Source organism: Plectropomus leopardus, chromosome 16 (assembly GCF_026936395.1).
Source record: "Plectropomus leopardus strain MGB_pleo_1.0 chromosome 16, ASM2693639v1, whole genome shotgun sequence".
Taxonomy (NCBI): Eukaryota; Metazoa; Chordata; class Actinopteri; order Perciformes; family Serranidae; genus Plectropomus; species Plectropomus leopardus.
The window spans coordinates 8569478-8583248 of NC_142191.1; the positions used below are offsets into that span (position 1 = coordinate 8569478).

The window sequence follows — 13771 nt, forward strand, 5'->3', positions numbered from 1 at the left end:
ATCACAGTTTCACATGAATGAATTAAAGCGGATTAAGGGAGAAGTGTGAAAACTGAAGTCTGAGTTGTGGTGGCGTTTAATTATTTTTACACAACTTCAACAGAATTAAAAGAAAAAGAAAGTTATGGGAGGACGGCTGCATTGACTCACAGACCCAAGTAGCTCCAAAAATCCAACACTCTGATGACATAAGGCAAATTATTTTCAAGCTAAATTTTCACACTGATAAAATGTTTCTTTAGTACAAATTTCTTGGGAATCAATTAAAGTCATAGTCATGCATTTTTGTTATGTTTTCAACATTTTGGGAAAATATGCCTATTTGCTATGATGCAGAAAGTTAGATGAGTAGATAACACACCACTTTCTGTCTGTTGACAGTAGAGCCAGTAGCTGGTTAGTTTAGCTTAGCACAGACAGTGAAACAAGAGGGAAATTGCTCGCCTGGCTTTTTAAAATTTGTTTATCTGTCCAAAGACCAAAATGAGCAAAAATACAAATTTGTAGTTTTAAGTCGAGTAATGCCTACCAAAAGACTTTGAAAACCCTTTGAAAAGACTTTGAAAATACTATTAAAGACTAAAATCTTACACTGTCTTATATCTAAAGACAAGAAAAAAGAGTTTTTAGTCACACACTGAGATTTTGCAAAGACTCTTTTTGAGATTACTTCCCATCTTATTCCTAACACACAGTTTCAAGCCAAACTCCCCTTTGATTCATGTTTGCTTACATTTTGCCACATCTTACCACTACAGCAGCGCAAATGGTTGATGCCCACTCTCAGAATCTGCATACATCAAACTTGATGTTGCACCCAAGTATATTAGATCCATGTTGCACTGTGTAGCTCACACTAAACGTATAAGATTGTTAAAATCTCACAGCCTGTGGGAGGTTTTAGAGGTGCTTGTATAGCTGTTTCCTGTCTTTATGCTAAGCTACGCTAACCAGCTGCTAGCTTCATATTTTACATAAACATACAGTATATGAGTGTGGTATCAATCTTCTCATCTAAATATCAGCAAGAAAATAAAGAAGCGTATTTCCCAAAATGTCAAACTATTTCTTCAAAAGGAGAGTTACAGCCTTATATTTACTGCATTCATCATCTTTAGCTGTAGATATGTGAGTACACAACAGCAGCATTCATATTTGTGTTAGTAATTTATGGTGTATTTTAAAAGAGGCATGCACAAACTCATTAGTTTAATGAGTGTTGGAAATCGAATTGCTTTGGCTCCCGCGTGATGTTTGGACTATCCCTGCTTATTGCGTGCTTAAGGTATACTTAAAGCTGCTTTCATCTCTGCAGTGACAGCCAAATTCCACATTGTACTTGATGTTATGAAACCTCACTCAATAAATAAGAAAGTACGCTGCTGATCAAGGCGAGGAAGTAACCTTTTATGAGCTCCACAACATCAAAGTAAAAAAATATCATGGCTTCTCTCCTCAAAAGTCCAGGCTCTCAGCCTCAGTTTGAGGGAAGCAACAACCACCTGCTGGCAGCTCCTCAGCACGGGAATCTGCAGAGCCATCCTAGATAATTTAGGAGTTAAGAGTATTCTCAAGGCATAAATATATCGCTGCATAAGTCTCAGTCTTCCTCCCCTAAAAATAGAATTTGATTTGCATCGCAGCGTTCTCACACAGTCCAGGCCAAATTTTTGCTCGAAGCAGTTTCATGCCCACAGTCCTGATTAGCTCGACGAGCAGCGGCGGCAGAGGTGGTGGTTCAGCCTCAAACTGTTCTGTTGAGACCTCTGGATGTGTAGGAGGCCTGATGCAGTGAATCATCTGTGGTGGGAGGTTCCCAGCTGATAACCACAATACACTTCCTCTAATTGGTGTTTCTTCTGTGCAGTTGATTTTATAGGAGGGTTCGACTCGTACGGTTACCAGGGGCCTCAGAAGACCTCCCACCTTCAGCTACAGCCCATGTACATGTAAGTGCAGTAACACGCCATCTATTCATCTACATTTCTATCTACAGACGCCTTAATGAAATTTTTTTTTTTATCACATACCCACAATATTATCAAACTTTGACTGTTTTTCCGAGTTGCCTTTGCATATCTATCATATATCATGAAGTATGTTATCAACAGCTCATTATCCTCAGAAAATTTTAAACATTTCTAACTTGTTTATTATTGGATTCGTGTTTACTGACTGGTTACTTTTTCAGCTCAGTGTGCTCTTTGTAGTCATTTATCTTTTATTGTATTTTTTTTATATATTTTAGTTAAGTGTTTGTTTTGGGTTTTTTTCCTCTTTTTGTAGTACAGTAGTAACCAGTATCATATCTCCATCAGGTAAATGTAGTGGTATGTAGTGTTTTTCCTCTGAAGTGGAAGTAGAAGTACACAAGTAAGTAGTATAAACCTGAGTTGCATAATTTTTAAGTATTTCTGGGGCCTTTTGTGGGGGGTTTTTCAGAGTACAATGAGTGAAAAAAGCTACATAAATCAATATGTTTTAACATATAAACATCATGATTTGATTTGATAGAGAAATTATTTTACAAACAAGCAGACAAACAAAAAAGGTAATATTTACAGACAATGAACGACAGAAAGCAAAAGCGATGGTCAAACACATGATGACTTGGTTTACATCTTCAAAACAGAGTGAGAAGAACTCATTTAATCCCACCCCTTCCTCATAAGTCATTGAAGTTATTATTATCAGTATTATTTATGGATAAAAAGAGGAACATAAACTGTAAAATAATAAATATTAAGTAATCAAATAACTAAACAGTAACCCTTTAAACACCTGGTCATTGTCAAACTCCCTCTTCATCCCTGTACCTCATGAATGTTTTTATACATTATTTTATACTGGTTTATAGTTGGACATTGTTTTAGCTCCACATTAAATCTTTTTTATTATATCTCTTGAATTAGCAGCCCATGAATGACATTATGCACAAAAGTTACTGTGTGAAAAGATACATGGTAAAGACGTACTTTAAAATTGGTCAAAGTTTATGCTGTTCCAAACACAGCATTGCAGCATTGGTCACAAAAGGAAAATGTACGAGCAGTGCACGAAGCCTGTACAGTGATAAATATGTTGATATATGAATGATTCTTAAAAAAGCTGCAAGCAGCAATACATATGCCAAACACTCAGCCTGTTCTGAACAGTCACGCCTTGAATGGATACTGCATTTAGTTCTTTAGATGAGGATAAAATAGCATTTATTGTGCTAAATGGAACCAAAAATCCAGTTTTTATTCCTCAAATGCACTCTGGATCCTCAAACCCTCTTAAATTCCACCCTATCATCATGCTGTGTTTGGGGACTAATTTTTATCTGTGTTTGATATCTTGAGTTCTGCAGTGAGGATGATATAAGCACATTCTCGCTGTATCAGCATAAGGGCTTCTTATCATTTATCAGCCCAAGGTCTCATCAGTTATCACCGTTGTAGCACTTTTATCACTTCCCTCACATGTGGCAAAAGGTGATGAAAGCTACTGTATCCTTGATGGTGTTCTCATTGAAACTGTGTTTCATAATTTCTTTATTTTATCCACATTGACTGAAAAGGACATCCTGTTTTTGTGATATGGAGGCTTTTATTTTGTATCTCCGCAGGCTAGATGGTAGATAACAGAGTGATTTCAGGAGACTCAAACCCCAGATTACAATTTTGTCGAGATCTTCAGCTATTCTTAGGCCTGGAGAGCCAATAGGATAACACAAAATGAGTCTGAGTGCTGGCTTAGACAGCCCGGCATCAATCTCACTGTCTCTCTTCGTCTTGTGGAAAGCGGCGAGCCATACAGCAAAAGCTTACAGCACTATAACAGACAACAATACGGAATAATGGTGATTTCACTGATGTGCGGCAGACAGGTGATCAATAAGTGTTTTTATTAGAGAAAAGAGCCGGAGCGAATTAGAGAGAGATGCAGACGTACACAGGGAGAAATTGAGATCAAGATGGGTGAGAGACTAAGAGAGAAAGAGAGAGAGAGAGAGAGAGTGATGGATGAAAGGTAGGACTAAACAAAGAAGAAAGGCAATAAAGGGCCATTCTGTAGTTTTATATGTCCCCTGTGGAAGTCATAACACAGATCATAAATCATCGACCCCCAAGATAATGGCTGCAAACACACACACACACACACGAGCCTGAGCATGAATACACATATCTGTGCACACACAGATGCAGGCACACAAACACTGCATACACACAAACAACCAGACACACACACACACACACACACACAGTAAATGTGCTGATGGACATGTTGTGCTTGTACATTAATGCACACACACACAGACAGAAACAAAGCATGTATGCACACACACACACTTGCACAAACATCATCAATATGCTATCATTGTTCCCCAGCTGTTGTCCCCTCACTTTGGTGTTTATTGGCTCAGGCCAGGGGGACCAATAAAAAGGCATCAGCTGTAGCGTCTCAGTGGAAATCTTTCACACCCAACCACCCTTACACACACACACACACACACACACATGCACACACACACACACACACACGCACACATAACTTCGCAACAATTAACATCTCTAGAATTTTTGTAGAAATATGCACTTCTTTGCAAAGAAAAAAACATCTACTCATTGTTGACCTGTAAAAGCATGTGTTTCTTCACGTGCCTTTAAATGAGAGCAAGAAAAATGTCATTGCAATCGCAACACAATAGAGCTGAAATATCAAGTCCTGATCGTTAACATCTTATTAATTTTTCCCCACAATCGATGTTTTATTTTCTGCATCTGTTGTTAAAACCTGATTAAGCTTTCAGGGTCTTTCTTGTAGCTGGTTATTTTTTTCAGGGCTCAGAACAAATTTTATTACAAACTTATTAAATGTGTAAATTAAAGGGACAGTTCTCCAAAAATTCATATACATTCAAATGCATACGTACAAAATAAGCATCTTTTTCTCTTACCTGTAGTGCTATTTATCAATCTAGATTGTTTTGGTGTGAGTTGCAGAGTGTTGGAGATATCAGGGGAAGAAACATCTGCCTTCTCTCCAATATATGGAACTAGATGGCACTCTGTTTGAGGTGCTCAAAGCACCAAAAAAATAACATTCAAAAGACTCAACAGCAGCGTCCCTTTCCAGAAATCACGACCTGGTTACTTAAGATGATCCAAAGATCATGATGATCCCTTATTGTGAGCAGTTTCATGTAGGAACCTTTTTCTTTTGAGCTACACCCACCAAACGTATCATCGTGCAGAAGGAAGCGTGCATGGACAACAGGCCCGAGCTCGTGACAGTCGTAAACATTAATGGTGTCCTCCTCAGCTGAGCTCTAACAGCTCAGTAGTGCCAGGTGAGCTGGTAGATGCACACTTTCTTCTTCATTGTGATACAGTCTTAAATTTAACTTTAAGATAAAAGGTATGGTCCTGAAAAGAGAATATGTAACTCACTCAAGTTACAGTTATACAGCAGGACAATGATAAATAACTACAACAGCTGCTATTACTACTGTCTCTTTCTTCACCACTCAGCTGAAATCCTAAGGTATTGTCACAGTGTCACAAGTGGAGAGGAGTCCTAAAGTCACACATATCGAGTGTGACAGCAGCATTTACTTAAAGTTTGCTGACATTAGTTGCTGGTCATACCAGAGTTTAAGTGGGGCTGAAGCTGCAAAACCCCATGGGTGTATCAAATTGGGCAGCAGTGTATTTTACCACTTATGAATTAAACATGGGTACTGTTAAGCTAACAATAATGTAACATTTATTGTTATGGAAAAGCAACTGATTAGACAGTTAACACGCCCCAACCACTTCCCTTTTATACTTTCTGGATGCCAACAGCGTGCTGGTTATGCATGTATTTATTTATTTATTCATTTAGTAGTTTAAATTTGATATAAAGTTTGGCCCTATTGATTAAAATCTGTTTAGATAAATAAACTTGGCTTTCTTAAGCTGAGATTGATTTTTAATGGTGCAACAGAACCCTGCTTAGTATTTAATCTAATTTTAAACCGAGTTTTACTAAACACTGATTAGAGCTAATCTTAGATTAAATGAATCCTTGTTGATGTAAGCCAGCCTAAATCATAGATATACTCTGAATGACATATACAGCTCCTTTAAAACACAGTGTCAATAAATATATAGTTTTTTTATTTTGCTTAACAAACAGCATTTTTTTCTTGTCTTTCCTGTTTTAATTTGGAGGAAAAGTATCAAAGTCAGTGTCCCCATGTGGGTGAGCTCAAGCTGTCTCCTGAGTGTTATCTATAATAAAACACACAGGACAAGAGCCTCTGATGTCCTCAGTGAACATTATGTTGTTCAGCTTATTTTCCAGAGTGAATCAGTTTAACAAGGACGCCGCCGAGCAAATGCACCGCTAAGCATTTAATCATAAACCTCTTAATCTTTACAGTCCTCAATTATACCTCAAACAGTTGCAGTTTAAGAGCTCCACATAAACATTTACCTCTAAATCTATACTAAAGCAGTAAAAAGGGATTTAGTTGCTATTTTTTGTGTAACCCTCTCTTCTCCTCTTCACTCAGGTCGAAGTAAACCCAGGAGCTACTCCAGGAGCGCTGCCTTACCAACCACCACTGCTTAACATCCTGCTCTTACGACTCCGACTGTCTCTGAATAAACAACAAAGACAAGTAGACAGGATACAGATGATATTCTGCGTTTTAACCTACAAATCCCCCTCCAGTTCTTGGTCAAATTGCCGCCCTGGTCTGTTTTTGATGAAACACTGGCCTTGTGTGGTTGAACACGGTAACTGCAGGAAATGTGAGCAACACCAGTGCAGGCAGCCTCCCTAACAACTGCTTTTTTTTTTTTTTTTAATCTCTGAGGGACGCAATCAGGAGCCGACTACTCGCTTCCTCTTGTGATGTTGGTTATCTGCATTGTGGGATGTAAAGAGGCCCGATTACTCACGGAGTTCAGCCCTGTTTCTTCAAGCTACTGCAGACAAGTGCAGGTATGCCTGACCAAAGAGTTAAAAAAAGACACAGACACATCCTCCTGTATAAATAGAGCCTGTTTAAACATCTGGAACTTTTTGCTCTTTGTGCCTGACACATCAGACACTGGACATCCAACCAGACCGACGAAGCATCTCTAAACAAGACTACCGATATAGGAATGTCTTTTTTTTTTTTCTAAGGTTTCTTTTTGGTGCATTCGGGTTCTTGTTGCAGCAAAAACGGGAGCTCGAATACAAGAATGTCAGAAAAACAGTGTAGATTTACATCCTTTCATTCCACATGTGCATGTGTATAGGGTACACACACATTCACATACATTCAGTGATGCATATGTGAGTTCACACATGCATGCACAAACACAAGACAGATGTATTAACTTTTTTTGCTACTAATGTGAATCTTAAACAATGTTTACAGTAGATATCAGTCTGCCGGACAGAAAGACTGAACATCTGACAGATGGACTTTCTAGCTGCAGCATCCCACAGGCCATGGGGTGTTTTCTGCCATATTAGTACAGAAGGGGACAGCTGTTCCAGATGTGTCTCTCGCTGTCTGAATATTTTGTCTTCCATCCAAGACAGAGCAGTCGAGGTAGATAGAGACAGAAGATGACAAAGAAAACAACCCCAGAAGAGGCAGCAGTTTCCCCCTCAGTCCTTTTGTAGCTCTGTAGCCAAGCTTCTGTCGTCACTCACACATCTCTTTCGGCAAGCGAGTTTTTACATTTTTTCTGAATTCAAACAAAAAAAGCAGGAGGCCAAATCAAGTGCCCAATCAGCATGATCCGCAGCAGCCACCTCTTTTTAAAGGTGCAGTGTGTAGGATTTAGGTGGAAGTATTGGCAGATTTTGAATCTATTAATGTTTTCTTTAGTGTATAACCACCTCAAAATAAGAGTCAGTGTTTTCGTTAGAATGAGGTGTTTATATTTAAGGACCAGGTCCTTGTCTATGGAAATCACCATGTCGCACTGCCATGTGTCTACAGTAGCCCAGAACGGACAAACCTAACACTGGCTCTAGAAAGGGCTATTCACGTTTTCGCGTTGGTCACCATAGTTAGAAGCCCCTCCGCAACAAGGGCGCCAGAAAAACACTATTTTACTTAGTGTTTTTACCAGTTTAAATCACTATGGTCTGAGTGTTTTGGAGAGGAAAATACCTCTGTGGATAATTTGGCTCAAGATAAAAACCTCCTGAACGTCTGGATGTTAAGTTATCAGAGAAAAAGGTGAGATAACATTAGCAGGTTCCCTGGCTAGCAGCCTGTCTCCAACATGCCAACACATTTTTTTAACTTGAAACTTCTTTATTCAGTGTTTGTTTTGGTTTTTATTTAACCAATTTTGGAGATTAAGAGACGTCTCGAAAAATTGGCTCCCGGTAAAAACATTAGCAGGTGCTAGGCTAGCGGCCCATCTCAGATATGCTGAAAAGGCGTCTGAGAAACACTGATTGTTACATAAAACTGTTTTATTCAGCTTTTTCGTCGGTTTTAAATCAACTTTTTCATTTGCGATGGAGAGGAAGCGACCGATAATTCGGCTCCCGATTAAAACCCTCCTGAACAATGAACACTGAAGGAATTCTAACCGGGAGAAGTTACAGCTGGCTGCAATCTGCAGTCCTCGCCACTAGATGCCAATAAATCCCCCTAAATCTTACATACTGGATCTTTAATAACAGAAATACTTAAAAAGCATGAAGAGAAAAGACACACCTTTTACAGGAATGACAATCACAGTCAGAGTGGCCTGAATCTCATCATGGATTGGTGTTTTTTGGTATCATTAAAAAATGTGATAAAAAGCTGAAATGGCTGTTATCGTCATGTAGGAGCAGAGAAGCATCTAAGTTATTTGAATCATTATTTATGTTTTGATATATTGCATCCCCCAAACCGCTGGTGGACGACAAAGATTGGTGAAAAAAGGAAAAAACGACAGAGGCTGAAATTCCGATGACACTCCCCTCGCCTGCAGACTAATGAGGACAAAAATTGTACCAGAGAGATGTCAGAGTCTCAGCGGCTCCCTCTCTTCACCTCACCACTCGAATTCTAATGTTTAAAGTGCCAACTATATCAACACATGGACATCCGTAGAGCCTGGTGTCTGGAAACGGGAGACTGGGACCAAAAATAATGGGTCTCTGGTTCACTCTTCATGGGTCGCCATGTAAGAAAAACAGTGTGTGTATCACCAATCAAAAAAATCACATTTGCATTCCAGGCAGCCAGCAGTTTTTTTTTATTTTATTTTACTCTGCACAGAAAAAATCAGCTGATTCCTTGTTGGAATTTGACTGAACATGTTGCAATCACTGGACCAAAAGTTTGAGGCCTTCTCCATCAACCAAGGAGCATTTCTGGGTGGACACACTGACATAAGGACGGACTGCCCCCTCTACAAACTACAAAGTCCACTCCCCTCTGCCAGTTATCTTCAGCAGTTTGTTTTGTAACAAACTGTGTCCAGAGCCGCTGCCCCGCGAGGCTCCACTATCCGGAGGACAGAAACAACATTTTGTGTGTTTGCATGAGGTGTTTCCAAACTGTTGCGTATTTAATCTCATGCTGCGTGTGACTAACTAGCTACTTAAAAATGGGAACTGTTTGGTTTGTTGAATGCTCCTCAGCTCTCTTCAAAAAGTCCTAAATGTGAACTTTGTGATTTTTTTCTATAAATAACACTGAGTCTGCAATGTCCGCCGAGTAAAAGGAGATAAAATAGCTACTACAATGTAAAACGATGAAATGTAACTTTGAACTTCTAGACGTTTTTTAATCACATGTGGCCGTGTTTACTGTTTTTTCTAGTTGACTACTAATGTATGATGTTGTGTACAAGTGGGACTATGTTTTATTTCTTCTAATTGTACAGTGTATTTTGAGATGAGAGTAAGGGGAGAATGGGCAGAAAGGGAATTAGTTGCACTATAGTCTGTAATTCTTTCATTAAGCGTTCTGTCAGGGCTGGAAATTCACTTTCACTTCAACACATAATTAACTTTATGATATTAATTTATATCTGAATTGTCAGCCACTACCACACGCTGCTCCTTAATAAATGAAACAACTGCAGATGAGGTGTCTTTTTGCTAAATTCAAATCAGGAACCACTGCTGTGAAAAGGGTCACATATCCATTATTTAAACATTTAATTGAAAAGATAGTTGGTTGTCAAATATGAACTGAAAGTGAATTTATTTGTTACTTTATTTGTCTTGAATGAAGTCGATCAAATAAATATCACCTGGCATACCAATCTGGCAGATAGAAGAGAGGATTTCAGATATATAATGTGACCCAAATGTGTGTATGTGTGTGTGTCTGAGTGTGTGTGTGCACGTGCGTGTGAGACTTTGTACTGCAGTACATTGTACGTTCCTGTGTCATGGTGAACTTAAGCACGCTTAACCCAGAAAGCCAAAACTCCAACACAAATTGAACTGAAGGAAATTAAGGACCCGTCAAAGACTGTTAATAAACAGCAATAACAACAGTAATAATATGTTTTAAAGTAATAATTAAGGCAGAATCTACACAGTTTGTTATTTATCATCACAGTTGCTGGATAACATTTAGACTTTGGAACAGTAAATAGAGCTTTTTAAAGTCAGTAGATCTAAGAATGCACATCTGTACATGAAAAGTTAAACATTTGCAGAAGTAGCCATTATTTTTGTTGAATGTTGTCCATAGTAAGAGTCACAAATATCTCCTAAAATATAACTACTCCACTCAGAAGCTCTGCAGTTGTCACAAGAGTATACAGTTTTACATATTACTGTAACATGGTCCTGAGTGAATGAATAATAGGGAAAGAAATATATCCTGTGTTTCACAAAATTTCAAAATACATTTTGCAGTAAATAAGAGAAATCCAGCATCTTTTAAACTATATTAAAACAATTTGCCTAAATATTTTTAAAGTTTTTAACATTTTTAGCCCCTCAAAACTTGGTTTTGAATGTCAATTATTTTCTATAATCTCAAATATGTGTGATTAAATAATTAAAAGATCAAAGTTGAAGTTAAGTTAAAAAAATATCTTTAGGTATTACTCAAAGGCTCAGTTAATGTGTTTTGTTATGACTGTCACACTGTGTGGCTCAACCAGATTTGAATGTTTGCGTGCACAAAATATTCAGGCTATTTCCCTTATTCCATAAAAAACAAAATTCCTACCACTCCAATTAACAAAACTTTGAAATATTTGTGCATATCTAAACCCTTTTGATATCCAAGTCTTTCGTAATTTTTACAAGTAGGTATGTTTCTCCCAGAAATGGGGGCTTTTCTTTTGAACGTGCATCTCCAGTCCAGCCTTGCAAATTGTTGGCTTGTTGGTAAGTGTACAAAGCACAGAGCTGACTGTAAACAGATTATAATTTAAAAAAGAATCCACATTGTGTGTATGTCCATAAAATGCTCCTAAAACCTGAATAATATCTGCACATCCAACATAATCTTAATTAGAAAATGCTTAAATGGAATAAGGCTTAATCTGAATATCCAAACGCAATGTGCTGTTTACATGACCTGTATCAAAATCAGAATATTGTCATAATTGGCACAACAGCTGAATATTAGTGTGCATGTACCACTGTTTGGCAGTTAGAGATTTTGCATTCATATCCGCCACTTTGCATTCGGATCTCGCCACTTACTAAGGAAGCTGATAGAGAAAAAAAATGTTAGGGTCTTTGAGTATTGTCATTTGTGCTTTGACTATTAGTTAAATAAGAGAAAAAAAGTATAATTGCAATACACGATCAGGTAGGAATATCACTTAAGAGAAAATTAAAGGACCCAGGATTAAACCCTGAGGGACTCCACAGCTCCACTTCGGTTTATAATTACCAGACAACTAAATGTAAAGGAAATGTTGCTGTTGTAGCAGACACTATAATGTAAGAGGGACATTTAGAGAGTGCAATATCCCATAATCATAAAACATGAAGCAACTTTTCACAGTATCAGTACGTCAATGCAGGAACATTTCGCAAACTGCCAGTGATATCCGTATTTTCTCTGTGGCTCTGGGTTGATTTGTTTAAGTTCACCACTGACTAGAACCATCTATGTTGGTTTAACTCCTTCTCTTTTTATGATGGTTTTCCCGCAGGTGACTGACTGTACATAAAATAGACATTTGGGAATAAAGTAGACAGTGGAGAAGGAAAGTCTATACTGTGTCCTCTCTTCTCTGACACCTTTCAGTTTCTTTTTGTTTGTTTGTCTGGCTCCTTTCCTTTTCGGTGAATGACAAAGTATTCACAGCCTGAATTCTTTCTTTTGAGCTTTTCTTTGTTGTCCAGCCAAGTGTTTTCTAGTATTTAACTTGGGGGGAAAAAAGAAAATCCACTTTCTAAAGTGACTGAAATGAAGCCAAACTTGTTGAAACGTGATCCAAAAAGACAGCTGAGGGCAACATCATCACACATCCTGACCAGTTATATAGTGCATCAGTATCTCCTTAACTTGCACACACACACACACACACACACACACACACACACACACACACACACACACACAGAGTCATTGCCAGGAAGCACTATTGTTCCTTTACAGAGGAAACTTACGGGTAGTCAGTAAAAGGATTGGTGTGGGCGGGATTACATCCTCATCTAGTGCTCAAAGGTAAATTCATTGTTTTAGTCTTAGAGAATAATGGTGACAAAGTAAAACATGAAACATCTACCCAATTAAGACTAAAACACCTCTTGAGTGAGAAAGAAAAGCTCTTTATGTAGATGCATTTCGCTGAGTTTAAGATGGAGTCAATGCTCAAGACTGGAAGTGCTTTAAATATTTATTTGAAGCCTGCAGAGCGTCCCCACTTTTTGACCTCTCAAATGTGGAACAGCACACTCCAGAAAATGTCTGATGGGTTTTCTGGCTTTATGTAATAAGCTGACACTCGCACTTGTAAAGGCTTTTTTTTTTTACATTGTTGGCATTCTCCACTAAAACCAATTGGGCACAGCCAGGACAAGCAAACTAATTACCGTGCGGCTCGCTCGCGCCCTATGGCATTAATGAGGAAATGTAACTGAGCTAACAACCCATTTTACAGGCGCCCCAGTTCGGTTTATTTGAAATTTGTGCCAGCAGCGCTGAACTAAAAATGTGTCTGTCCAAATTACTTTCATCCTAATGTGTTCAAGTGTCACTTTTGCTGTCAAAATGAAATTCTGGTTGTAGGGCATTTAATAAAGATGAGAAATGTGTGTGTGATGCAATAAAGAGAAACGCACCCTTTCAAAAACTACACTGAACAAAAATATAAACCAAACACTTTTGTTTTTGCTCTAATTTTTCACAGGTTTAACCCTTTGAAACCTGGAATATCAGTTTACTTGTGCTGTGCTCAGACGCCTTACTCACTGAAACCTGAGCAAGTTGGTTTGATTTCATTTGAAAAATGGTTAAAAGGGCAATGAGCAACTTGTTGAGAGATGTCCCACAAATGGCAAGAAGTTAGGTAATGGTGAGAAGAAAATGACCTTGAAAATAGTTTAAAAACAGGTAGGGAGAGAGAGGAATTATTAAAAGGTAATAATAGTAATTTAAAAATAGGGAAGAATGTCAAGAGAATGATATTTATTATTATTATTATTATTATTATTATTATTATTATTATTATTATTATTATTATTATTATTATCATTATTATTATTTTCTTGTAAATCGTAACTTCTTTCCATGTTTTAAGAAATCAAGCGAATTTGCTTATGTTTCAAGGACTTAAGTTAAAGATCTGAGCCTTTTTATGCA

The 13771-nt window shown here is 37.9% G+C and overlaps 1 protein-coding gene across 2 annotated transcripts in view; it reads left to right on the plus strand.

Annotated features, from left to right (window-relative positions):
- The window catches only part of nkain2 (sodium/potassium transporting ATPase interacting 2), a 102439-nt gene extending 90266 nt beyond the window's left edge, over window positions 1-12173 (plus strand). Inside the window, exons 6-7 of one of the 2 annotated variants that reach the window (XM_042503742.2) lie at window positions 1868-1949; window positions 6545-12173. In XM_042503742.2, the coding sequence (XP_042359676.1) occupies window positions 1868-1949; window positions 6545-6554 (92 nt within the window). In that variant the 3' untranslated portion in view covers window positions 6555-12173. Of the gene's footprint in view, window positions 1-1867; window positions 1954-6544 lie in introns of those variants that run through there. The other variant, XM_088089622.1, reaches the window with a different exon arrangement.
- Window positions 12174-13771: the final 1598 nt, after the last annotated feature.